The 26,525-nt window shown below is 49.9% G+C and overlaps 9 protein-coding genes across 9 annotated transcripts; 5 read left to right on the top strand and 4 right to left on the bottom strand.

The window, feature by feature from the left end:
- Positions 1 to 2: 2 nt before the first annotated feature.
- Positions 3 to 3,193, top strand: AA0111_g10120 (putative transporter; the record flags this gene model as incomplete). The annotated part of the gene is made up of 4 exons (XM_028643835.1): positions 3 to 38; positions 357 to 1,826; positions 1,874 to 2,218; positions 2,270 to 3,193. The coding sequence occupies 4 exons, from the start codon at positions 3 to 5 to the stop codon at positions 3,191 to 3,193; spliced, it is 2,775 nt and encodes a 924-aa protein (XP_028502289.1).
- A 2,179-nt stretch (positions 3,194 to 5,372) lies between these two features.
- AA0111_g10119 (hypothetical protein) lies at positions 5,373 to 5,939 on the bottom strand (the record flags this gene model as incomplete). The annotated part of the gene is made up of 1 exon (XM_028643833.1): positions 5,373 to 5,939. One exon carries the CDS (start codon positions 5,937 to 5,939, stop codon positions 5,373 to 5,375), a length of 567 nt encoding a protein of 188 aa, XP_028502243.1.
- A 1,358-nt stretch (positions 5,940 to 7,297) lies between these two features.
- Positions 7,298 to 8,933, top strand: AA0111_g10118 (hypothetical protein; the record flags this gene model as incomplete). The annotated part of the gene is made up of 3 exons (XM_028643832.1): positions 7,298 to 7,497; positions 7,542 to 8,344; positions 8,395 to 8,933. The coding sequence occupies 3 exons, from the start codon at positions 7,298 to 7,300 to the stop codon at positions 8,931 to 8,933; spliced, it is 1,542 nt and encodes a 513-aa protein (XP_028502242.1).
- A 250-nt stretch (positions 8,934 to 9,183) lies between these two features.
- Positions 9,184 to 11,340, bottom strand: AA0111_g10117 (hypothetical protein; the record flags this gene model as incomplete). Its single annotated transcript, XM_028643831.1, has 4 exons — positions 9,184 to 9,630; positions 9,912 to 10,577; positions 10,640 to 10,774; positions 10,828 to 11,340. 4 exons carry the CDS (start codon positions 11,338 to 11,340, stop codon positions 9,184 to 9,186), a joined length of 1,761 nt encoding a protein of 586 aa, XP_028502247.1.
- Positions 11,341 to 12,155: 815 nt separating this feature from the next.
- AA0111_g10116 (hypothetical protein) lies at positions 12,156 to 13,151 on the top strand (the record flags this gene model as incomplete). The annotated part of the gene is made up of 1 exon (XM_028643830.1): positions 12,156 to 13,151. One exon carries the CDS (start codon positions 12,156 to 12,158, stop codon positions 13,149 to 13,151), a length of 996 nt encoding a protein of 331 aa, XP_028502246.1.
- Positions 13,152 to 14,365: 1,214 nt separating this feature from the next.
- Positions 14,366 to 15,325, top strand: AA0111_g10115 (hypothetical protein; the record flags this gene model as incomplete). The annotated part of the gene is made up of 1 exon (XM_028643829.1): positions 14,366 to 15,325. The coding sequence occupies one exon, from the start codon at positions 14,366 to 14,368 to the stop codon at positions 15,323 to 15,325; it is 960 nt and encodes a 319-aa protein (XP_028502245.1).
- A 598-nt stretch (positions 15,326 to 15,923) lies between these two features.
- On the bottom strand, positions 15,924 to 16,949 carry AA0111_g10114 (hypothetical protein; the record flags this gene model as incomplete). The annotated part of the gene is made up of 1 exon (XM_028643828.1): positions 15,924 to 16,949. The coding sequence occupies one exon, from the start codon at positions 16,947 to 16,949 to the stop codon at positions 15,924 to 15,926; it is 1,026 nt and encodes a 341-aa protein (XP_028502244.1).
- Positions 16,950 to 18,106: 1,157 nt separating this feature from the next.
- On the bottom strand, positions 18,107 to 19,564 carry AA0111_g10113 (hypothetical protein; the record flags this gene model as incomplete). The annotated part of the gene is made up of 1 exon (XM_028643827.1): positions 18,107 to 19,564. The coding sequence occupies one exon, from the start codon at positions 19,562 to 19,564 to the stop codon at positions 18,107 to 18,109; it is 1,458 nt and encodes a 485-aa protein (XP_028502250.1).
- A 3,149-nt stretch (positions 19,565 to 22,713) lies between these two features.
- AA0111_g10112 (hypothetical protein) lies at positions 22,714 to 23,633 on the top strand (the record flags this gene model as incomplete). The annotated part of the gene is made up of 4 exons (XM_028643826.1): positions 22,714 to 22,867; positions 22,919 to 23,185; positions 23,248 to 23,460; positions 23,512 to 23,633. The coding sequence occupies 4 exons, from the start codon at positions 22,714 to 22,716 to the stop codon at positions 23,631 to 23,633; spliced, it is 756 nt and encodes a 251-aa protein (XP_028502249.1).
- Positions 23,634 to 26,525: the final 2,892 nt, after the last annotated feature.

Here is a 26,525-nt window from a genome sequence, read left to right as displayed (position 1 = left end):
ACATGGCTCAGCAGAGGATATCAAAGCTAATTCTGGATGTACGTGGGGTAGTCGTGTGATGGGCAACTAAGACACTGCCCGTTGCACAACCCGAGAGAGGGGTGAAGCGTGGGCGAGGTGTGGTTGCGGCGGAGGGCTGGAGCGCCAATCATCGGCCCATGTGTCTCCGACTGTGCTCGGGAGTGCAGTGACGAAAGCGCATCCACAATGTCCAGCTACGCTACCAAGCCGAGAAAGGTTCCGCGCCAATCCCACACTTGTCGATAGAATCACTCCATGCCGCAGTTTCCACGTGCTGCAAGCCACCTGACCGTCCTGCGAGCACTACGCTACGCCCTCTAGTCTGCCTACAGTAGCGTCTTCTCGTTGGAAGACTGCGATCCACCAACCTGGACGTCCTGACGCCTTACCGTGACGCTGCGCCTACCCAAGCTATAGAGCTCCAGGAATTCGACACACGCTCGAAACAGCCGCACAGGGAGCGCAAGAGAGAACAGAAGCGACAGGAGAAGCTCGAGCAGCTTCGCGAGGCCGAAGAGATGAAGTTCTCGCACAGTCTGCAGTTTAATGCTGTGCCCGACTGGAGCAACCACTACATCGCCTATAGCAATCTCAAGAAGCACATCTACAGCCTTGAGACACAGCTCAACCAGAAGCAGGCGCACACCGACGCCGAATCCTCACCACTCCTCAACGGCGATGCCGACGATCCAGACAAGGTCTTTACCAATACCCTCGACACCGAACTAGAGCGCGTCACGTCCTTCTACAAGCTCAAGGAAAATGAAATCTTCGAGGAGATGGAGGCCCTGCTCAAGGACGAGGAGTCATTCGAGTACCACCAGGAGGAGTACAACGAGGAGAATGAGAATGCGCCGCCGGGCAAGAAGATGCGCAGCGGGAGTGTGTTCAAGGCGATTGGCTTTCACCGGCCGCGGGCCATGAGCGGGGCAAGCGGACGGTCAACAGATCACGGCGCAGACGGCGACGCATCTGGCGACGACTCTGAGGACGAAGACGCCGACGAGACTGCACGGCTTCGTAAGAAGAGCCCAGACGGCCAGCGGCGACGAAGACGGACAATCGACGAAGACATGGCAGCCTCGCACGCCTCCTCGCGACGGAAAACAAGCGTCGCATTCGAAGACTACAACGACATGGCCTTCTCCGCGCTGTACGAAGAAGGCGTGTCGTTGAAGAAACGCCTCGTTAGCGTATACGTCCTACTCTGCGAGCTCCGCTCCTTCATCCAGCTCAACAAGACGGGATTCGAAAAAGTGCTGAAAAAGTACGACAAGATCATGGACCGCAAGCTCAAAAAGACTTATCTGAGCAAATACGTTTACCCCGCCTATCCCTTCCAGCAGAGCACCATGGACGAGCTGACGCGCAATCTCGAGCGTGTGGAATCCGCCTACGCGCAAATCGGCACAAAGGGCGACATTGCCGAGGCGAAGCGCGAATTGAGATTACACCTGCGCGAACACGTCGTCTGGGAGCGGAACACGGTTTGGCGAGAGATGATTGGAATCGAGCGGAAAGCGCAAGCGGCGAATATCGGTATCAGCCATACACTGCTTGGACGCGATACCACGGGTGGTAAGATACGGCGGCAGGGCGACGACGTCGAGTCGGATATGAAGGAGGTGGATACGCCGATTGGGCGATACCGGTGTCCGCAGTGGCTGCTCAGCAGGACGTTTTGGATCCTGCTGAGTTGTATTGCCGTGTTTGTTGTGTTGCTTGTTGTGCCCATTATGGAGGCGCCTGAGCAGCAGAATTGTCTTGCCATGGTCATCTTTGTCAGTTTGCTGTGGGCCACAGAGGTACGGATCATATTGGTTGATGTTGATCGTTTGGCTAATTACGACAGGCTATACCGCTCTTCGTCACGTCCCTGCTGGTTCCTTTCCTTGCTGTGACGTTGAATGTCGTCCGAAGCGATGTCGAACCTCACAAGCGTCTGGAATCAAAGGCCGCAGCGTCATACGTCTTCTCTGCCATGTGGACGCCTGTCATCATGTTGCTGTTGGGTGGTTTCACCATCGCGGCTGCGCTGTCAAAGTACAATATTGCTAAGATGATGGCTACACTCGTTCTTAGCAAGGCTGGAACCAAGCCAAGGACTGTGCTGCTGGTCAACATGTTTGTGGCCATGTTTGCTAGTATGTGGATTAGCAATGTCGCAGCGCCTGTGCTTTGCTTCTCCATCATCCAGGTATGTCAACTCGTCGCAGAAAACGTTCAAGTCAAGCTAATTTTTCGTCAGCCCATCCTTCGTAATTTGCCTGCCGACTCCGACATGACCAAGGCCCTCCTCATGGGCATCGCCCTCTCCTCCAACATAGGCGGTGCCGCTTCCCCCATTGCGTCCCCCCAGAACCTAATCGCACTGCAAAACATGCACCCGGAGCCTTCCTGGGGCGTATGGTTCTTCGTCGCCTTGCCCGTGTGTATCATTTCCATCCTGCTCATCTGGGTCTTCCTCCTGGCTACTTTCCAACCCGGAAAAGGGCCGTCCATTGTTCCTATCCGGCCGCTCAAGGACAAGTTTACGGGCGTGCAGTGGTTCATTACCATTGTCACCGTCGTCACCATTGTCTTGTGGTGCGTCAGCCACCAGCTTGAAGCTACGTTTGGTGACATGGGCGTCGTAGCCATCATCCCCATTGTTCTCTTCTTCGGCACGGGTATCCTCACTAAGGAAGACTTCAACAACTTCCTCTGGACCATCATCATACTCGCTGCCGGCGGCCTTTCGCTCGGCAAAGCAGTCAATAGCTCCGGTCTCTTACACACCATTGCCCTCTCCATTACCGCTGGAGTAGAGGGAATGAGTCTGTACGGCGTCCTCGTCACATTTTGTGCCTTGATTCTCGTCGTGGCGACGTTTATCTCGCATACCGTTGCTGCGCTCATTGTGCTGCCCCTTGTGCAGCAGGTGGGGCAGCAGATGCCGGAGCCGCATCCGAATTTACTCGTCATGGGCGCTGTGTTGATGGCGAGTGGGGCTATGGGCTTGCCGACGAGCGGGTTCCCGAATATGACGGCCATTATGATGGAGGATCAGAGGACGGGCCAGAGGTATCTTGCTGTTAAGCATTTTTTGACCAGGGGTGTGCCCGCGAGTATTATGACGTTTGGGGTTATTGTTACGGTGGGGTATGGGTTGATGCTTGCGGTTGGGTTTTAAAAAAAAAAGTCCGCGGGGAGAGAGGGGGGGGATTATGATGCGTTATTTGCTTATAGACTGTTTTGGCTTTGTTTTTTTTTCTCCTTGAGAGAAGAGTTATCGAGAGCATTTTCAGCGTGGGTTGGGATGATGAATCGAGACGTCGCGATCTTTCGTTACGTTTGTGTTGTGAGTACTGTGATATGTTGCTGATTGTGAGGTCGTAGTGGAGATATTGTAGTCATGTAAGGTATGACTCTTCAGCAAGTAAGTGATTGTTGGTGTTGATATTGGTACCGTGCCCTGCACGGATGTGTCTATACTAATATATGTTGTAGGAAAAGACCGCATTCTGCCCTGTCCATTGTATCACTGTCTCTCAGAAGATCGTCGCAATGAAAGTGGCGTGCTATGCACAGATGTGGCTAGGTGACATATAACAGGAAACACCGTCGTTCTACCCATGCACCAGCTTCGACTGTCCACTTCCCGAATTGTCAAGACCATCACAAACCTTATCGAAACCTTGAATCTATCCACCCGCCATCGTTCTAGCATCTTCCGTGAGAATCCTACCCATGGGCTGCTCGAAAATGGTATTCATTTCCCTGTCGTTCAACCTGGACATCCATGCTGCTCTCGCCAAGGCACATCTGTTACATATCTCCCCAGGTCTACCGCGATAGAGGGAGTCACACGGGGTGTATTCGAAGTATCGTGTAGCATCTGGATCGGTTGACATCATGTTTGTATATGGCTTCGCTTTGATCAATTCTTCGCTGAGACTCTTCTGAGCTTCACCGAAGTTGACGTCGGGGAACCACGACGTTCGAGACGCGCACGTGGTGGTAGGGTTGGTTTGCGCTTCTGAATTATGTGCTTCTGAATTTGTTCGAACAGCGCGCTGGCATATCTCCAAGTCTGTTGCCCCAACTGGGCGTCGTGTGGTGTGCAACAATGATTCTAGGCTATGGGGATTGATCTCTTTGCAACATTGACAGATCTCGTTCTTGTGGCGTGTGGTAGCATGAGAAATTCCGGAGAAATACTCAAGAATGCAATAATAGCGACTGCCTAGGCCTTGGACGAGCGTATTATCGTCTGGCATGGTGTTGGTTCACTGGGCAGTTTCCCGGGCGGACTGCTGGGAGGCATTCGTAGTAGGAAGTTTGGCTTCCAAGGTAACGTAAGATCTCAGGGCTTCCTCGTTGTATCGTTCCTAAAGCTGGGAATGGCAAGTGTGCTGTTGTGCCTTCTGTTCTCCGAGGTCTTTCTTCAAGAAGCTCTTTATACCCACTTGTTAGGGGGACAGTCATGGCTGTGACTTACTGAATATGAGCCATTGAATAATTATTAGAAGCGATAGACCCCGATAGAGTCTGTTCTTAACGAGTTGAAGGTACAGAAGTCATCCTTTCAAAGTCCGATCGAGTCAGTGGACTGGAAAACACTCATGGTGTCGATGACTTGGTGAATCAAGGCCTTGGACGACCTGGAGCTGACCCATGCTTGCTATTAAGGGCTTGTCAACGGCGTGTCACACGCGTAATGACTATAGAGGACGCAGCATCGTTGACAAAGTTCGTGGTATGAATCATCTCAACACACAGATATGAACGCTACCAGGAGTACAGAAGAAAAAAAGAATACAGGGACGAGATGACTGCACTAGTCAATGTTACATCAATGACTGTTGGTCGTTTCTAAATGTATGCGTGCTCTACATCTCGCACGAGATGTTCATTCTCAACCCAAAGCCATCTACTTGTTGATGAGAAGAAACCACGTCATGTGTTGTTATTGGTACCTTCCATAGCTGTTGGCGTACTGCGTATATAGCCATATCCTCCATAGCATTCAATCCATCACTCTTATACTCCAATACTTGTTTGCTTCTACTAGCGACTTTTCAGCCCCTCTGAAAGGGTTTCCAAGCGAGCAGTATCTTAGTCCCATCCTCACTCCTTTATGACCCGTCATGATCTTCTTGGTACAGAGTGGCTTGATCAACATACTGGCGAGAGACGGAAGCACAACTCCCAAACGCGCAATCTGTGGTTTGCGATCGCTACCTAGGTACCCCACCTTGCCTTTTACTCACTAGGTGAGACACTAGACAGATGTAGCGAGGATACCCTGAAGCGGTTTGAAGTTGTGTCTTTAGAGTATCTAACACCGCAGTCTCTCTGGAAGATCTTGTTCAGCACACAATTCTACTCCAAGCTCCACGTCGGGCTCTACGATACCAAAAAAATCCGTTGAAAAGGACTTTCGTGTCAGGGGAGATTTCCTCGCCACTTGCGAGGATGGTAGGGTCATATTCGACATTGCCGTCCACTACGAAGCGGCATGGCCTCTTTTTCAAGTAGAGTTCCAAGACCATAAATATGTCCTCCCTGTGACTCGTGAAGTAGGCCGAGAGCTCCTCAACAACATCTGCAACGGTAACGGTACCACCGTCCGCTCTGCTAACAAGCAAGGGCTCCGGTGACTCGTAGTCGTAATGGTCATACCAGTCTATATACGAGTTGGTGATTGCAATCTCGGTAAGAGGGATCTGGGAGGCTGGTTCTGCTGCGATTGCGTGACCCACAAAAGGCGAGAAGGAAGGATTTTGAGATCTGGGATCATCAAGGACGAGGATAGTGGATACATCCTCGAAGATAGACCAGCGTAAACGAATAAACGCGTCATGGGGGGCGGTGGTACCGCGGTCGTTGTTCAGCCCGTTCCTGTTCAAGGAGTTGTCCAGGGTATTGGTAGCCATGTTGAGGTACGAAGCTGTAGTAGACGTTATCGAGCAGGGCTTTTATTGCTACAATCGACGTGAGTTATGTGGAGCATATGTTGGAAAGACGAACCGCACAGTGGGCAGTGCAGGCCTACCACAATCATGATCTATGCAGCGCGAGTCATGAATCAGAGCATAGATTCGTTTTTTTCAGTAGCATACTCGGGGTTGGTGTTGCGCAGTCGCGTCAGCCTCGCACGGGCTAGGTACCCAGAGGGGATGTATTTGGATGTCAGCTTACGGCCCCCAGGTCAGCGCCACCCAGTGGGAGGTTCCTGCAACGCCATTTCCGAGCTCTCCTGCTCCTACATGCTAGCTAGCCCCTACTAGTTTGGTATAGAGCCAACATCGACATCCAGAATGCTGGAGGATCGTTATGTATTTAGCATCTACCTTGCGGATCTATGCAGGCAGCAATTGGCCAATGATATTGGAAGGTCTAAGCCTGAGTCCTGCTCCTGAATCGGGGACCATAACCACGCCGTAGGTTAAACTGCTTCCTATAAACTGTCTCCTTCTCGGTGCTCTCAACTATTCACCCGAGACTACAGGAGAGCTTACTCCAGCAATAACCATGGGTAACGGTCCTAGTTCACTACAAACAAAAATCAACCATGCAGCGTACTTCTCCAACTTGAGGTCTATAGACCACGACTTGCAAACAATTACAAGTAACAGAAGTAGCTCTTCAACTCTTGTCAGCGTATCTGCAATCCAGCTGGGACAGCAGATGAAGAGTACGAACCCCAATCCTACGACGCCGTTCAATTCATCAAGCATCTTCCAAGAAGCGAATCGTGTCCATTGTTGTTCGTCGAAAGAATTTATCCGGCGTTCCGCGTTTTGGAAGACGGTGGGAGCGATCACTGGATTCTTTCTCATAGGTCAGTCTCGTCAATTGCATGTACCGAAGTCTTAGTTAATCTCCTCAAGCACTCTTCGCCGCGTTAGGACACTATATGCTAGTCAAGGGTCTAAATGGAACGCCTCTCAAGACTAGCTTCCTCACCCAGACCCAGTTCTCGGCTGTCTCTATATTGTTAAGCACAATCTTCAAAGCTGCACTAACAGCCAGCATGGGTACGTGTTTCGCACAACACCTCTGGTACATTTTGCGTGGAAAGGCGATGTCTCTTTCGATGGTCGAGATGCTGTTCGTAATTCGAAACGACTTATTCGCATTGCTCAGTCCACAAGGGATACGGAGAGCGCCTTTGCTGTTCCTTATGGCGCTTCTGATCTGGTCTCTTGGGATCGCGGTCATTTATCCACCGGGTGCGCTCACCGTAAGCGTCAGGACTCAAGAGTTTACGGAGCATCACAACATGTCTATAATGAACCCACCCATTTCACCGCAACTCGACTTTTCCGGAGACGAAAGCTTCCCTACTTTAAGCAGAGGAGACCCACTACACGGGCCTGACAAAGTCTTCTCAAACTTCCCACTAGATCCAGAAGTTCGAAAATTTATATACATCGACAAGAGTTTATCACAGATCCCTTTGGATGCCGGCATTCGGCAATTCATATATAGGTCAGTTGAGTACTCCAGTAATCTAACAAAGGCTGAATTTATAGTGGACCTTCAAACCGCCTGGTATACCTCGCACAGACTATAAAGAACAACAACCAGATATCTACCTTCCCAAATCACCCAGGAGAGAATTCCACGTACAATTTGCAATTCAGAGGACCTCAATTCAAATGCACCACGTCAGAGTACAACATTACTCTTTCGGCTGAATACGATCCGAAGGAATTTGTGGTACCCATGTGGGTATCGTCATGGGACGATCAAAAGCTTATCCATTCGTTGACACAATATGATATCAAAACGTTTAATGCCCACTGTAGGTTCAATAATAGCCTAGTCTGGAACGCACATGCTGTGGCGAACGAGCAGGTCTGCGAATCTGTCTCCGTACTCTACAACGTCAGCGTCACGTTTCCCAGAGGCGTCCAGACAGTAGACTATTCCATCAGCGATGCAAGAACACTTCCACGAAGAGTCGACATATACGATACAATCGATATTTTGGGCGCCTACGATGATCCGAATCTTAATCCGGGCAAATTGTATGGAATACAACTTAGGCTTCCATCGATACCAGAAGCAATTGAAGAATGGCACCAGAGAGTATCAGAAGCCATCCCCATTTCTAATGAGTGGGCAATTCTAGACTCATTGATGCCCTTTCTTGATAAGGAATATTTCCATTCGCAGTATCTGCCCTCAGATGCATTATCGCCACCAGAGCTTTTGCCTCTGCAGCAACCTATGGTTTTAGATGGCAAGTGTCAGCAGATAGAGGAGTCACCGAATTCTACAGACGATCTTGTACGTGAGAGCTGGCCGGGCTACCTCAGTTATAGGGGCGATCGTAAGTGTAGTGACTAGCTTGTACGAATTCAAAGGTTAACCGGAATGAAGCCTACTTGAGAGGTTCCGTTTTCCACAAGTCTCGATACAACGAACACGAAGGACTCGACCCAAGACACGCGTTCAATCTCGCCGAGAACATGCTTAATGGGGTTCTAGCCAATATCACCATGTCTGCTATATCACTCGGCACCTGGTGGGACATGGTGCCTGTAACAAGCACAAGATACAGCAACACATACACACTTAGTCATCCGCTCAACCTCATCCTTCCATACAGTATCTGCCTAGCCGCAGCAAGCATCTTCGTCATCATCTCGATCTGGTCCTTGTGGCAAAATCGCGCGCCTGCAGCCGATGGCGGCTTCCTTCAAATCATGTTAGCGACCGTGGGAAACACGGAGATGAGTCGAATCATGCTCGAAGAAGGCGTAGCTACGATCGACGATATGTCAGATGAGCTGAAAAGCTCAAAGATCAGATATGGAGAGCTGGTCTATGAAGACGAACTGGGGAGAAAAGGCAAACGATATGGATTTGGGACAGCGGGTGAGATCGTTTCGCCGGGAAGAGAAGATGAACGTGTCTAAAGTATGAGATTCCGACCGTTCCATACGATGTTCGAAAAGTCTTGGAGACGATACGGGGCCTTCACCGTCTTTACATCGCGAGTACAGCAGACCCAACATGTTCAAATATAACTGAAGTTCTAAGACGCGACAAACACGTATACCATGAGTGCGACGTGGACTGTTACCCTTCGCGTGTTATTCTTTCTGTATCTTGCCGCCCTGTCAAACCCGATTCGCTTTCATTCTCGTCCCGTCTCATCTCAAACCCTCAACTAGCCATCCATGAACTTATGAACGGGATGATCGCCGCCGCCCCGAAATGCGGCAACGCAAACCCCATCCCGGCATGCTTCATCGTGACCAACCCATCCACGACTCCATCCACCGCCAACATCGTCGCCATCAGTGAGACAGCTCTCACGTCTCCTCGCTGCAAGAAGATTGCTGCGATGATACCAAAAGTGAGGTTGCGACCACCCACGCATTGAACGAAACCGGATGCGAATGAGTCGGCTGGAACGGGCATGCCAAAACCGGCAGCGAATGTGGTAGGTGCGAGCAGAGCGAAGAGACCAGTAGATAATAGGAAGCCTGTTACGCCGTAGTTGGCGAGGAGCTTGAGTTGTGTGGACATGTTGAGTGGGTTTGCAAAGTATTCGTTATTGCTGTTGTGGATGGTACCAATCTTGAGACATATGACAGCGTGCCAGAAATGCTGCAAAAGCTCGATGAATCAGAAGACAGAATTTAAATGATGGATGATGGACTCGTTCAAGAGTAGGGCAGCTGCGGTGAGGTACGTGCCATCGGGTAAGCAATTTGGACGTGACGTCATGACGCTCGTTTCTTTGCCGGGTCATCTCTTCTCCGACATCCCAATTATTACTCTCAACAAATGTCCACCTTGGTTCAGTCAGCCTCCAGGCGGTTATCGACGGATACAATGCCCTATGGTGACGGAAAGTGGATGCCAGTTCTAGCTAAACGATCGATTACCTGTTGGCAGCGGGAGAGTCGAGACGCGCAGTAAGTCTTCTTGTGTTTGAAGACCTTCATGGCTGTCAAGAACGTGAAAAAGGTAGAGGCGGGTCCATATAGCTTCAATTCCGGTTGCAGGAAGTAGGGCATGCTATCGCAGATCTTCTCCGCCAGAATCGAGACCTGATTTTCGTCTTTATCGCTTGCAGAGTCGGAGCGCCGAGGAACCGCTTTGACGTTGCAACCTTTGATCTCGGCTATCGACTCTTCTATGCCATCCACATGTTGTCTTGCGACGATCTCGAAAGCCCAACAATGAGTCAGGCTGCTAGCAACCAGAACATTGGCGAACCACAGCGGCTTCCTATCTGAGGACTCTGCGTCAGGGGAATTGGGTTTAGGCCAGACCAGAGAGAATTTGGCCTGCGTTTTGGATGAGAGCTCCCAATCTTTGAGGCTTTTGATCATATACAAGAAGTCATCACGTAGTCGTTGCATCGCGACCACATTGGATGGGCTGGAGCGGTCTTCCAGACTGTCGAATCTTTCTAGAAGAGCGGGAAGTTGGGTAGCTTTGTTAAGGAGCTGTTGCATGATCGATATGGGTACTGTTTCGAAGGGTGTGGTAACCCAGTCGTCTTGAGCAAGAAATGTCTTTCGTCGTTGGTGGATTGAACTGATCAGCTAAAAGGTTTCAAGGTTTGATCAATTAACTGCTCTTGCGACGGGAAATGGCGATGACCTACCAGAAGAGGCCGGAAGCCAACGAAGAGCGTGTGCAGGATACCAGTGCTAAACGGCTTCGGCCCGAGCCGTTCGATCATGGCTCCGACACCCTTTGCATGCGTCGCCCAATCAGATCTTGCTTGCGGTACCACAATCTAGTCTAGTCAATACTGTGAAATGCAAAGGTCAGCGTATGGTGGAGACTTACATTCGTTGCTGATAGGCATAATATCGCGACACAATGTTCATGCTGGAAGACACCCTTGGCTTCTTCGAGCGCTTTGCCCACCCGGCGAAGAGATTCACCGTACATCAGAAGTATGTGAGATTCGTTTCCTCTGGTTGCGGATGCACGGTTCCTCAAGGCTGTTGCCATTGTCCTGATTGCGGAATAGAGGAATGGGCTGTTCTTTGCAGGCTCAACGACAAGCGGAAGCATCTCGACCCAGGCACCACATATCTGGTTGTGATACAAGTTAAACTCCGCAGGCGCCTGGCTACATATGGGCGCGAAATGTTGGACAATAAAATCCACATCATCTTCGAGCTCGTTTGGGCTTGCTTCGGGAGGAGTGATCGTTTCGTCAAACAAGTTTGATAATGCACACAAAGCTGGGTGACTGCTTTTTAGTATGTAGGCACCGAACACTCCTCTGTCGTCAACGTGTGTTTCTTCACATCCGGCCTTCATAACCGTCTGGGGTTTGGTTGGATGTGTCATTGCATTGATGAAAACAATTTCCTGTTCGTAACCACTACACGGGATCCGCCGGCGGATACATTGGAGGCATTGTGGCTGTTTCCCATCGCACTTATAAATTTCAAGGGTCAGTACGCCAGCATGCAAGGTACCTATTAGTTGTTGGTGGCGGGAACTTACAGCAAGCTTCCGAGATCTGCAATTCTGGCATACATCCTTTCTTTTAGCCCTCATTGTCGGCCTATCCTAGCATAAAGCGATGTTGTAATTGGACTATGCAAGGTACGCTAAAAGGCTTTCACCAGAAGATACGATGATGAGAATGTTTGAGATCTAAGAGTGGGTAGGGTAACAACCAAATAAGGAATGTTCCCTCGCCAAGGCTAAGATACGTTGCTTATGAGAAATAGGGCCGACTGTTTGCTTCCCACTCCGCACGTCTAGATGCGTCAGCTAGCATAGCGCGGTGTCTCCAACACGCCAAGGCGAAAGAAGTTTCCTCAATGAGACTAGGTTAAGTACTAAACATTTATGCATGAGGAAGAGCGGTGATACTAGCAGGTAGGGCTTCTTACAAACTACACACAGTGTGAGACTCAAGGAGTAGTGTTTCCAAGCTCCTTACGATATCCGTAATTTAGTTAGATCTAGGGTAGTGTCTAGGAAGAGGAGTTAGGACTTGCGGTGAATGGACAACGAGCGCACCGAGTAGCGATGGCCAGGAGGTATATAAGTTCAGCAGCTCCTCCAAGATGATTCCCATCAAGCACTACACCTTCTGCCTCCAGATGTAAAGCATTCCAACCACTACCAACCCTCAAACAATCACCGTCAACATGACTACCCGATATGTCTCCGCTCATCAATCGCCTGACGGCCCTGGTGATCAACGCCCTACTGCCGACCAGATCGTCAAGGACGAAGAACTCCAAGGCAAATGGTCGGATAAGACAGTTCTGATCACCGGTTGCTCCTCCGGGCTCGGTATTGAGACCGCCAAATCCTTGTACGAGACCGGTGCTACCCTCTTTCTCACAGCCCGCGACCTCAACAAAGCAAAGACCGCACTTGGAAGCCTGGTGGAAAGCGAGCGTGTCCACCTCCTAGAGCTCGACCTCAACTCTCTGGCCAGCGTACGCAAGTGTGCCGACACATTCCTGGCTCAGCATGACCGTCTCAACGTCCTCATTGCAAACGCCGGTATAATGGCATGCCCAGAGGGACGCACAGCAGACGGCTTTGAAACCCAGTTTGGCACAAACCATCTTGCTCACTTCCTGTTGATTCAGCTTCTCCTTCCCACTCTCGTCAAGTCGAGCACGCCAGACTCCAAGTCGAGGGTTGTCGTCCTCGCGTCCACCGGCCATCGCATGGGCGGCATCCATCTGGATAATCTCAACCTCGTGGGAGAGTACCACCCTTGGTCAGCCTACGGCCAGAGCAAGACATCCAACATCTACTGTGCGACTGAACTCAACCGTCGATACGCAAGCCAAGGTGTAAACGCATGGTCGGTTCATCCTGGTCTGATCTTCACTGGTCTCATGACGCACATCGATAAGGATACGATGGAGGCATGGGATAAGGACCCTAACATTGGCAAAGCGCTCAAGAGCCCGCAGCAAGGTGCTGCAACCACAGTCTGGGCAGCTACTGCAAAGGCTCTGGAAGGTCAAAGCGGGAAGTACCTTGAGGATTGCCAGATTTCTAGTGTAGTTAACGCCAATCCTGCGTCGAATGAGCCCGGTTATGCGCCTCATGCGTACGATGAAGAGAAGGAGAAGGCCTTGTGGGAGAAGTCTTTGGAGCTGGTGAAGCCTTTCATGTCTTGAAGAATTGGTTTTTGCTTTCACGTGCGTTAGATAGCTCATCTTTACTGGTTTCAAACACTACACTCCTTTAGTAAATCGCATATCTTATGTTGCTAAAAAAGGCCGCACTTCAGCCTCTACGCGTGCGGGAATACCCTTACTTTCACGAATTCTGTATCATAAATGTCACCCTCGAGTCGAGACTTGGGTCAACAGTAGACGTATATCACAGCGGATCTTCATTTCTTGGACGTGTGATGTTGCCTGCGCATCGGTGCATGTAAGATTGGCGGGATATGGCGCTGGAGTTACGGAATTGCGCCGGTACGTCCGGTTACGGCGCCTGCGCGGGGGTTCGACTGCCCGATGCGACGGGCAGAGTACTTCTGAAGACTTACCTCATCTGGATTCGCTCGCGACAATTCTCGTCAAATGTCTGGGTCGTTAGAGATCATGTGAAAGAAAGTCATGTCGTGAGTGATTGAGTTCTGCAGGGCAATGACGAGTGGGGAGCGCGGGCGGCAGATAAGCGGTGGACCCCAGCGAAGCCACCGCCGAAGCTGTCGGTCCGCGCTTCTAGCCTCTGCGTCCCCAACACTTCACAACAACCGACTCCTGACTCTATCCCTCATGCACCGCACTTTTCAGTGAAACGCGTTTCAGTCATCATTGCGATGTCTTTTCGCGGAGTTTGGATGAACGCCGAGAGCGCGAGACACCCTCCAATATGGCAGATCAGGCACCCAGCGGGCGGGCCTCGATCCACCATACCTACCCTCTGTACTCGTTCAGTTGAATCCGCGACATTATTCAGCAACCTCACCACGTGCTAGATCCCTATAGGAAGCGCTAGTAAAAGTTTCCATTATAGGTTAGCTCAGCTGGCGTTTTGGAGGAAGGTGTGAGACAAGGCGTACCAAGGCATCCTCCTTCAACATACAACTCGGATTCCTAAGCGGACGAAGAGTACAGTTATGGCAAAGTGTCAAGATCAACAAGCATGTTTGATCCAAAATATTGATGAGATTATGAAGCAAGTAGCAAGAAAACGTTCAAGCGTCGCCAAGGCCCAAAAATCAATGCATGGTCGACCGGACTGAAAACAAAAGCACGCTTCCTTTTCTCATCTGGCAAGACAAGTATAAGTAAGAGGATGGCTCTTCCATCATTAAACTATCCCAATCTCACTATACCAAGACCTCAATCGTCCACCGACCGTCGAAATCACCACCAAGATGAAGTATCTTTCCAGTCTCTCAACCCTCATGGCTCCGGCGCTTGCGGCCTATGTGTCGACAGTACACCAATTCTCTAATGGAACGTGGCTCGAAAATATCGCTGCCATGCAAAATGGCTCTCTCCTCGTTTCCACCATCGGCGATGCTCAGGTTCACATTGTTCACCCACAAACCTCACCAGCGACATTCTCCACCATCGCCACCTTTCCAAACGCAACTGGTGCTTTCGGCATCACCGAATTCAAGAAGGATGTATTCGCTGTGATAGTTTCGACGTCTGCACCTGAATACCGGCCAACCTTACAGAAATACTCGCTATGGAAGCTTGATCTGAGCCAAAAGGAGAAGACAGCGAAGGTCAGCATGATGGCAGAACTACCTGATATGGCTATGCCCAATGGTATGGCCACTTTGAACCAGGAAACGCTGCTTTTGGCAGACTCGTGGTATGGAAACATCGCTGCATTCAACATCAAAACTGGAAAGACGGGAGTCGTTCTGGAGGACCCTAGCTTAGAGGCCAACTTCTCTGCACCCGGGCTGCAGCTCGGTGCCAACGGAATCAAGGTTCATGACGATTACGTATACTACACCAACACTGCCCAGGCTATCGCCGGCCGCGTTCGTGTCCACCCGTCGACCGGCAAACCCTTCGGCTTTTTCGAGACCGTGCGCGACTCTACTCTCACTGGTCCGGATGATATCTCAATCGCAAAGGATGACAGTATTTACGTCTCTGAACCATTGGCGGCGCCACAAGGTGACAAACTTCAGCACATTACGCTTGATGGCAACGTTACGACTATTGCTGAAGGTGATTCTGTGGCAGGCACCACAGCGTCGGCATTTGGAAGAACAAAGAAGGACAGCAATACTCTTTACTTGACGACAATGGGTGGCTTTGGGGCGGATGGTCAGGCGAAGGCAGGTGGGAAGATCGTTGCGGTGCAGCTATGATAGCATGGCGTTGACGGAATGCAGTCTGGAACTGGTTTCAATACTTGGAGGGATAGAACAATGTTGATTGTAGGTGTGTTGTCATTTGGAGTGTAGTTTCAATACGAATGGAAAGCATTATATAACAGAGCTGCACATTGACGGGTTGTGATATGGCGTCGCTGATATGGGCGTAAAAAGGCAATGAACGAGATACTCCGAAACCTGGACGGAGGTTAAGCAAAGTGATTGAGATCATATCATTTCATTATTCAAGCCCAACATATATCTGGCATACGTTGAGATGACCACGGGCGGACAAACAACCAAGCGGTTAGGGTCTCTCTACTCCGCACAGCATTCATATCCCACAGTCAACTTTGAGCATTTTCCTCAACACGACACTATCACCCACATTAGAGTTTCTACCTCGATTTTGACCGTGGTGTTAGTACACATCATCATGACACCCAATATATCGCTATGGATACAATGTTGACTACAAGATACTATTCAGATCGCCACTCCGAAACACGATAGCTGCTGGAGGGCCTGCACGCTTTGGCCAGTATTGACAACTGTGTGATCTCCGCGGTTCAAATACAACAATGGTTTCTATCTAAAGATCAACCTTCACAACTCTTCCGCCAGAAACGCCTGGATTTGTAAGAGGAAAGTCCAATCCACCACCACTGACAAAGTACACACTGTTCCGATCGAACCGACCACGACCTAGTGCAGCGGATGTTGCATTCAGACCTTCAGCAACGGGGCGAAATGTCTGACCAGGTATATCGATTTCGATCAACTGACCACGAGGATTCGTGCACGCATACGCCTTCTTGCCATCTCTGGAGAGTGTGAAATCGTCGATAAGAGTGCCATTCGTGATGAGCGTTGCTGGCCCGGTCGGCATGCCAGTGGTAAGCGAGATGGGCATCTTGAAGAAGGTCGTCGCAGCGAAGTTGGCGTAGAATAGCTCGGAGCCGTGGATATGGATTCCAGTGACACCTGCTGCTCCAGGTATGGTCGATAGCATAGTTGGATCGCTGATGACCACTGAAGAAATGCCAGTGCGAACGTCTAGCCTAAGGATGTGACCAGCGCCAGAGTCGGAGATGAGTATTGCCGAGTTGTCCTTCGGTCCAAGTCGAGACAAGGTGTTGACAAACGTAGTGTTAGTCAGATCCGCAACCAAAGATATCTTTGCTGGCCGAGCGACATTTCCTTGCTGATTCACGCGGAAAGGACGCATATCCACTTGCCAAATCTTGCTGGGGAAAACCAAGCTCGTGGCAGTTACGTTACTCATATCGCCCGCGCTGAGGTAGAACACATCTTTTTCGAGCTCGGTGATCCCCAAAGTGCCCGTGGCGCCAGGGATTTGTGCGACTACGATTGAGTCGCGCTTCTGGCTTGGGTCGACTTGTAGCAACATTGGCCCGCTAATGGTCGTAGTGAGGATTTGACCATTGTATCGCACTGCTATTCCTTCAAGCCAAGTAGGGTTAGGTGCCTCGAAGACGATTTTAGAGTTGTAGAGGCCCTGTTGCTGGCGAGAGGGGATACCGAAGGATGTTGCCGATGTAGCTTGAGGTAGCAGTGCTATGCTAGCAGCCAAGAAGGTTGATGATCCGAGGAACATCTTGGAAAATATAGTAGGCTGATAGAGAGTGCTATTCTTTGTTAATAGAGCAGTTGTTTCGAGCAACACAGTAGCCAGCAGCGTACTTAAGTGTCTCGAGATGCGCTCTCAAAATTATGTCAGCTATTGACTTGGCTAAGGTCCAAGCTCGGCGTGGCCCATAGCCCTGAGGCCCATGGATAACATCCTGAGCTAAACCGGGGTCGAGATTGGAGACTCTCCGGATGCCTGTGCTAGAGCCCTCATGTTGGTGCGCCTTAACACCGTTGCTCTTGTGATAGATCCCTGTACGAAGATGTCTTAGTAAGGTCGTTTGACGCTTCTTCATCTTTTCGCTGTCGAAGGAATGGATCAAACCCCCATTGATGAACTAATATCTTGTTCTTTCTTGTTCCGGACATTCAATTTCTTGTCACACTGTGATGGCGACATGGTAAAGAGCGACTTGATACAAATGGCGTCTACCAAGCTGCATGAACGAGATACATGTGAGTTCGAGCGCAAGGACCAGGAGAGAAAGGCCGACTCGTAGATCTTTGTAAGTACGATCGGGCCGAGACGGGTAAGTAGTGTCGCCAAGAAGGTCCATCCCTCCTAGTTCAAGACCCTGGATGGATGATTAGCCTTGAATATGCACATCACCCATGTCACTCTTTCCTGAAAGGTACTTAGTTGCAAAACATGATTGTGTATCTCCACGTGTGCGGCCGTACCTGGTCCTAAGCGAACGCCGGATAGCCCGGTCCTAGGACCGAAGTTGGTTATGTCAGCAGCATCTCGATAGTAAGCAGGAAGTCTAATATCCTACCTTAGCTGGCGGAATCCATTCCGCTTGTGTAAGATAAACTCGGTTACATGGTTTGCTTTGATCTGACTCAGCTAGATCTTCCGCGAAAAATACGCCCGGCGGAGCCTTCGTTGCAAAGTCATAGCTAGGGATATGCTCATGACCTCCGGACTCATGGGTATGTCCGAAGTTGGATTGATCAGATCTTTATTTAAGCATTCGCTCGGCGTTACCAAAGTACATGCTATATGCTGAAGTCAGCGAAGCCAACAATTTCTTTCAAGATCTACTAGCCTATTTATCTAACCACTAGGTATAATGTACAAAAATGACAACTATCAGCGTTTGAAAGACCTGAAGCGAGATCATCCTAACAAGTATCCCGACCGTATGTAACGTATTCATTGTGCGTCGGAGAACTTCCCAGGCCGAGACGTTTTGTTTCAATTCTGCTTTGGCTCAATGGTTTGTCCAGGCCTGCAGGAACATGTACTATTGAGAAAGTGAGACTCTTGGCAGTGATCTTCTTGTACAGTACCCATATATGTTTGGACTCCAAGGTGAAGCGAATCCGCATTGACGTAGCTCCCTGATCGATAAAAACTGTATCGTTCAGTGTCTCCAAGCTAGGAGCTTGCAGGAACAGATCTTGCCACGATGTTCCGTCCTCCCGATACTTTTCTTGGAAGATGAGCGCAGTTTCACGCGGTCTTTGTAATGGTTGAAATGCCTTCAAGACCGGTGGTTCTACTTTGTAGTCGCATAGCAGTACTAACGGAACGTTGCATACCCAAATAGATAGGGCTAGCACCACGGGGTGTAGAGTCCATCCATAGAACCTCGCTGACATGTAAAGACTGTCTGTGTGATCCCATAGGGTTGTTGGGTATGCTTTGTCAACTCGGATGTTGCCGGGGCATGGGACATGTACCGAACTCATACGATAAAGGAAGGGGACGTTGGTTGTGGCGACGATCGGATCAATCAAGATGTGTGTTGCCGTTACGTCTAGTGTGCTCAATCTCCGAGTGGCCTTCCAAGGAAAACTTGCCATCGCGATGTTACCAAGTCTACAGTACAAACGAGGCCCAAGTTTGCGAAGGTAGATGCCGGTATGCCTTCGTCTCTCGTAACCACCGTATTGAGAACTCATACCTAGGCAAAAGAGGTAAACCACACCAGGATCGTCGTCACCTGGTTGCTCTACAACACGTAGGCGAATTTCGCTCGTGAATAGAACACCTTTGTTCGTGGTAGAGAATTCAATGAATACGTCGTCGAAAGGGTAGATAGCGAAGCTGTTTGCAAAGTGTGCAGGGGAAGGAGCGAAGAGACCTATGTATTGTCGCTCGTAGAGTTGCCTTTCAAGAGGATTCCAGGCGAAAATAGTCATGTCGTTGTGTCGTTTGACAATCTCTTCTTGCAAGCGTTGAAACGCTTGGTCGCCCTCACCGTAGATCAAGGGCATATGGACATTGAATAGTCCAAGCAAACTGTATGCGGCGTCTTCTTTACGTTTTGTCTGGCGCCCAGCAGCCCAGGATAGCTTCGCGGCAACGCAGATCGACGCTCCCTCGACACCTTCCCGTAAGATATGAGGAGGAATCTTGGTGGTAGCCGAGATCAACTCGACATGATCGCGTTTACTCCCAATAAACTGCAGACTCTGGTCGAAGAATTCCACCAAACGCGGCGCGATCAATTCTTGCAGTGTCCATCCCCGTGAAAACCAACGACAGGAAGTCAAATATGCTTCCAGTGGTTGTTCAGGAAGTAGATCTTCCAGAAGAACAAAGCATATCCTGGCTGCTTCGTACCATTGGTACATGGAGTTGATAGACTCTGTCAACTCTGCACTGCTTGACTTATCGACTGCGATATCAATCGACGCGTTAGCCAAGTCCAAAGTTTCGTGCAACGATGCCAATGGTATTGTCTGCAATGAAATCAAACGCACGTACTAGAAAAAGGTTAGTAGCCATCATGTCTGCAACCAATGGCTTTAAAATACCTGCAGCAAGTGTCGACCCAGAAATATTCCAGGTAGATTGCTTTCGTCTGATTCGCGCAAAAATGTAACTTCTTGTAGCCGTTCTTGTTATGACCCGTGTCTTGCAGGATATCTTGATATGTAACCTCTTGGTTATCGGCGCCCCAAGTGTGCGAGAGTATGGCATATCTTGGAGTGTCATGACCTATGAATTCGGTAAGGCTGAAGCTGCCGTCATCTTCCCTGCGAAGGAGGCGCATCTCATTCTGCTAGGAGTAAGGTATCGAAGACGACAAGCAAGGTCAATAAAAAGTGAGAGGAGGTTTCAGCTAGGCTGTGCGACTTCCTTGTGTGATTGTTGAGTTGCAGATGCTGGGCCTAGAATGTACGAGGCTGAGATGACAAACCACGTGCAGATAACGACTTGGCGTAATGATCAACAGAATTGGTAATCATTCAACAAGTCTATACAGATATAGGTTGAAAAGCTCTAGCCATTCCATTAGAAGACGGAATTCTTCCGAGACAGCGGTGCTTCGAACAAGCAGGTGTTTTTCCAAAGCTTGAAACGTTACGAGCAAAAATCAGATTTCCGATGACGATGTAGAATGCCTCATCAGAAGACAGCAGGCTGTGATACAGGGAGGTATAACGCTACGATCAACTTCTCCAGGTACCTGAATATAAGACTAGTTGTATTGTTGCACGGCGAGACGCTATTCGACTTGCGCCCTAGGAGGATCGCATCAACACTTCCGGTCTGATCCAAGTGTGTACATAAATATAGAGACCACAGGCTTGCGAAGAAAAACTATAATAGTCTCAAAGCATCAAAAGAACTCTAGTGCTCCATCAGCATTCCCCATGCTTGAAATGCGACATCGAAATGCAATTCCATCTTTGTTTATGCGAACTGGCGAGAAGGGATTCCTGAAAAGCCACGAGAATGAGAACGGGTAGGGGAAGAACAGGCGCATACAAATAAGCTGACAGCTCACAGGGCTGAGGCTATCACACTGTAAATGCGACAGATCATACGCCTCGTTGGAAAGCGTCCGACGACACCCCGTTGAAAGTTGACACTGCGGACAATCCTCCGCCATGTTATCCTAACGGCCTGAGAGTCTTTCCCATCCTTTAGAGTTCTCAGGATGTTTGCGCGCGTCGCATCAGTGCACGTTGTTGCTCAGTGTAGCACGACTGGACGCGTTGCGGTCGCGGTACTTGATCGCCATTCGAGCTGTGGGTCCAAGGTTCAGCTGGGCGGGCAGGGGCAGCGAGCGTTCCGGGAGCGTTGACAAGGGCAATCGCAGAACCGGCTATACACAATCAGCATCTGGGAATCAGTCTTGAATCGATGTCTAGAGACGTACCTGTAAAGAGTGAACGAGAACGCTGGCGGGGATGAAGGCGTCGAGATGTGCACAGCCCCCACCTCACTTTCAGGCTAGGCCATGATAGCACTAGAGTGAGCACTAACCCCAGGACAGCTACGCAAACACCAACAAGCGTTAGAAGTGCTTCGGTGGACATGCCGTGTGATTGGACAGATGGCCCCGCAGTAGAGTCTCGCCCTACAGCGTGTGCTATTACGGCTGCGTGGGTCGTGAATACAAGGTGATCGCCCATCAGCATCAGAATCAGAGCCCAGAAAACCCGGAGGATAGCCTGCATTTTCAGATGTTGAGGGCACTATGGATTGGAGTAGTCGTAATATGCACAGGGGAGATGAAGAAGGGTGGTGAGTGCTTCGAGTGACTGTAGGTGTTACTGGGACGTCGTTGCGACAAGTGGTCTGTCATTAGAAAGGAATTGAAACTTAAGCTGGGCCGAACTATCTATTGCTCACACGGTTTGAGGCTATGCTAAAGCCTCATGCATTCTGCCATGCGCCAGACACCCTGGAGCCGCGCCACCGTCAGCCATGCACAAGTCCCAATCCATCGATTACATTGGTCGATTTGCAGGGATGCTTGACCTCTTGCAGGACGCCAACCAATCACTCTTGTCAATGACGAGAAAGCTTGGCTTCTTTATCATCCCCAAAAGCTGTTCAAGGACCAGGCTCATTTAGCGGAGGACTCAAGAAAGAGAGAATACGGAGTCGGCCAACGAGCGGACCGTGACAGTGGCCCACAAAACTTGCTATGGAGAGACATTCGCCCTGACACCTGGTGAATTTCCATGTTGTGTGCCTGTCACAGGCTCTTCGCTTGTCTCCGTCGCGGAGATGACGGGACAGAAGTATAGAAGTACCCCTCCCCACGCGTTTCCAGCCGTAGCCAGCAAGTATTACACCCTGAGAACAGTGCAGAGTGGCGTCTGTACACGATTGCTTCGATGAATGGGGTTCTTAGAAAGTCACAGATCTTCCTAGGCATAATAGCAGGTAGTGCGGCTCCTAATATCGATGTTGAAGCGGAACTTAGCGGAACACGCGTGGGTCGCGAGAGGTGTAGTTGTGTCGCTAAGAGATGCTACGAGGGCGACACGTGCATCCATGTAGGATACCCCAGATGTTGAATAGTAATTTCACGTCCGGAGCAATACAATGATGTGATGCGAAGGTGAGTTATCAACACACAAAGAGGTGTGATGCTGTTGTTGGTGTTGCCGGTTTGCTGGTTAGCTTGTCTGGACGAAGGCGGCGCGAGCCGTTGCTGCAGATGTCGATTGCGCTGATCTCTGGCTAGCGACGCGCTTGGTCGTTGGCAAGCAAATCTGCTCCGAGCACAGAAACGTGCTTCAGGTATTGTTTTTGGGATGACGATTGCATGATTACATAGTTAAGCGTACTTTGAAACTTCCATGGCTGGGATAAGGCTGTTTCCACTAGCGTGACGTCATGATAGCGGAACATAACGGTACCTAAGTAGCTTTCACATGCAAATGTTCAAGCGCGGAATTCTGCGATTATATTTGTAATTCCTCTTATTTGCCCTCTTGTTTTCGCTTCTGAGTTTTACGAACTTACAGTCACCGACAAGATGCCCGACAATAGAAACATGGCAGAAATCATGAGGCATTCCGAGCGTCTCACGAATGGAGACGATGGAGTGGTGGTCTCAATCCCCGATGTACCCATCACCGAGCAGAGAAAACCTTTCGTGAACTCGGAAGGCTCAAAACTCCAGCATACAGGTATGTGTTCGCTCATGAGATATCTCACAGCTGCATTGCTGACATGAGCAGGCACCGCGCGTGCAAACGTCGCCCCATCAGCAGAATCTCCTGATGGCACACCAGGCTGGAGGGAGAAGCACTCTCATCAGACCGTCCTACAGCAACATTGCGACTTCTTTGACCGCGACCACGACGGGATCCTTTGGCCGCAGGATACATTCGTTGGCTTCTATCGGCTTGGTTACGGTATCATCCTGTCCATCGTGGCGGTGTTCGTTATCCACTCCAACTTTTCGTACCCGACATGCTCTGGATGGCTGCCTGATCCATTCTTTCGTAAGCATTTCCAACTCCAATCGATGTGAGACGTACACTGACTTTGTACGCCATCTCAACAGGTATCTTCCTCAAGAACGTACACAGGGATAAGCATGGCAGTGACACCGGGACGTATGACCACGAAGGACGCTTTGTGCCGCAGAGGTTTGAAGACATCTTCGCCAAATACGCGGAGGGTAGGGACTACCTCACGATCTGGGATGTGGGCAATGTGCTCAAGGGACAACGGTGCATTGCTGACCCAATTGGTTGGGGTGGTGCCTTCTTCGAATGTAAGTCGAGCCAGTTTTTTTGTCTACGAGTGTTCTTGCTGATGATGACAGGGATTGCCACCTACATTATGTTGTGGCCTGAGGACGGCCGAATGATGAAGGAGGATATCCGTGGTATCTACGACGGAAGTATATTTTATACTCTCGCTGAGAGACGAGAGAAGGCTTCGTGAAGTCAAGTGTCGAAATCTTATCCCGGCTATCGCACTCATGGTCTGTATGTAAAGAGATCATCGTGTTCGAACGTGAGAAGGCTCTGAATTAATCGCTTGCACTGATGCGATGCTTCGGTAGATGCTTGAAGAAACAGGATAGAAAACCTTCGTATGCCAGAGCCAAAGAGACGTATTCAAGGTTGAAAATCGCCCACGAGGACTGCACCTATGAGTCGTGACTCGCGACTGCCTGACGAACTGCCTGACGAACTGCCTGCAATACATGCCAACCCTCTCTTACAAGTGGTATCCGCTCGTCGCTGGCGCCAGCAGCTGCGTCCTATACTACGCCCGAACTGCTCGAGTATGTATGCATCATATCCAAGCCCTCAGAACGTGAGCGTACGCTTTATCAGCCCGCGCTGTTGTTCGCAATTATCGAATCGCGCGCGTTGTGGTCGGCTTATACCAGTCTCGCCGGCGCCGACGGAGGCTCGGGGGTCGTCCGAGGTGTAGGTTATGGCATTCTGCCTCGGGTCGTTGACAAGCGGGATGTCTGAATTTGCTGGCCTCTGTTAGGATTTCAAACAATTTAGATAGAGGGTTGAAGTAAGACGCACCGGTAGAGCTGGGACGGGAGCGAGAGCGACGGCGGGAATCTAGCCTCGACCTCAAGCGGGGCCAGATAAAGGGAAGCGCTATCCCAAATATGGCTACGACCACGGCAATCACTCCCACGATAGCTTCCACAGACAGGCTTTGTGATTGGTCGGTCGAGCGTCTGACATACCCCCGCGGCGAAACAACTTGGATTGGGTGAGCGTATGCATCACCAATGCGGTATGTCAAGGCAACGAGCAGAAGCTGGAGAAACATGTCGAAAAGCAATGTCTACCTAGGTAGATGCAAGTACCTTAGCAGTGTCCACCTTCCTAAATGACAAGACGAGGGGAGTGTTCTATGCAGTCAGAACACGACTGGGTAGATATGGGCTGAATGTGTCGTTCGTTGAATGCGCAGCAAGCATGGACGCCTTTGAATACTGAGCATCAGCAGAACCTCATTTTAGCGTGAGTGCAAGTGGATGTATACCACCAACGACGAGGTCGGAAATGCAAGGGTCGGGACCATTTAGCGTGCTCTACCATGATGCTATAGCATCAGGCTGAGTCCGAAACGGAGCATGCCCAATGCTATCTTGCGGGGTTATGCCGAATCACGGTCACAAGGAGTGTCTTCTACCATTGGAAAGCCTCACGCATAGGACGTGTACAGGTTGATGTCTACCACCAACGACGAGGTCGGAAATGATGCAAGGGTCGGCACCATTTAGCGTGCTCTACCATGTTCGTATAGCATCAGGCTGGGTTTCGCACGAAGGATACTCAGTGCTATCCTGCGGAATGCCATAGCCTGGTCAATCCGGGCTATCCAGATCATAGTCTCACTTTCCATCGAACTCTTACCGCTCCTCGTACAGTAGGGACCATCATAGGCGTCGATCTTATCCTGGAGCGGACACTCATCGAGCGTGCGAGTGCTAGGTGTTCTTGTCTTCTTCGTCCACTGGGTCCAATTCGCATCTCTACCTCAGCATTCTGGTTCTTATATGTCACCTCTGAGACACGAAATCACTTCGGAAAAATGCGCTACAGATGCTCTCAGATATAGAGAGGTAAATTGTTCTATCTACAGAGTTTCCGACAACTATTCCATTCACCTTTCTTACTACGGAGATAGCGCTTCACCCATATTTCTGCCAAACACGAATACCCTTGTGTGAGTTCAAGCCGGTAACATCAATGTGCGCCTTGGTCTACAGGCATGACATTCAGCTGCTATCGCCAGCTGCTCCTCATCGCGCGAAATTCGCGAAAGCTAAGGTACTCGTCGTATTCTTCTTGCAATTGCCGTCTAATATTGTCTTCTCTTCTTGACTTCCTGCGCCGTACAGCGAATGCGCAATCTAGGTTTGGGGGTGAATATTGCTCAAATCTCGAAATGGTGCGCAAGACGGGGTTGCCTTACATCTGGAAGGCTTGCATAGCCACACGCGTAGTGTGGGCGATGCGCCTAAGGCACCAATAAAGATTCCAACTATGGCTACGCAGACGCTGACCAGTGTGAAGATGTCTTGTCGCGACCACCCAAGTTGCTGTTGATTCGAGTCCGTAGGTACATGATCGTATCCTAATTGTTCATTGTGAACAGGTAGAATTGGCGAGGCTTCGATGGAAGCCACGCTTAGTAGAAGAATTGCAATGACCAACGACATGATGTTTGAAACGTATAACTCATATGTGTTCAAACGCATGCCATTGGTAGAAAAACGAGTGTTCAGACGCATACTATTGGTAGAATAGATTTGTATGGCTGAAAAGAACAGACATGATTCGCGAATCATAAAGAAGGCAACAAGGCAGCTGGGGTTGAGATAGGCTATGCCAATCAGCAGGAGGCCTTATGAGAGTAACCCCGCTTCTGATTCGCCACCTTACCGGTCAGAAGAACCCACATATTTCGGTGGCCGAAAGTGCATACAAAAGGTGGATGATGTGGAGAGAATCATATGGAAGTATGATTGCGTCCTCTTCCCCACCAAAAACATCACGACTGCTTGAAGACTCCCAAGATAACATGTATTATATTATTAACTTTTGTTCAGTCGTTCTATCACTGTCCGACATAGTAAACTCAATCCATCGAGATTCCTCGGCCATTTTTGCAGGATTCACTGCGCTATTCCACATGCATCACAGCGAATCGGCACCCCGCAACTTTACCGATTAGAGACCTGACATGACATGAGTTACGTGGCGACTGCCTCAGGTCGCATACTCGATGTCTGAGGCATGAACATCAGGAATACTGACAAGAAGAGACGTAAGCCGTCTTCAACTCTCACTGAAG

The sequence above is a fragment of the Alternaria arborescens genome (assembly GCF_004154835.1).
Source record: "Alternaria arborescens strain FERA 675 chromosome Unknown contig_32, whole genome shotgun sequence".
Taxonomy (NCBI): domain Eukaryota; kingdom Fungi; phylum Ascomycota; class Dothideomycetes; order Pleosporales; family Pleosporaceae; genus Alternaria; species Alternaria arborescens.
The sequence above is the reverse complement of the archived record's forward strand: the minus strand, read 5'-3'. Positions and strand labels throughout refer to the sequence as shown.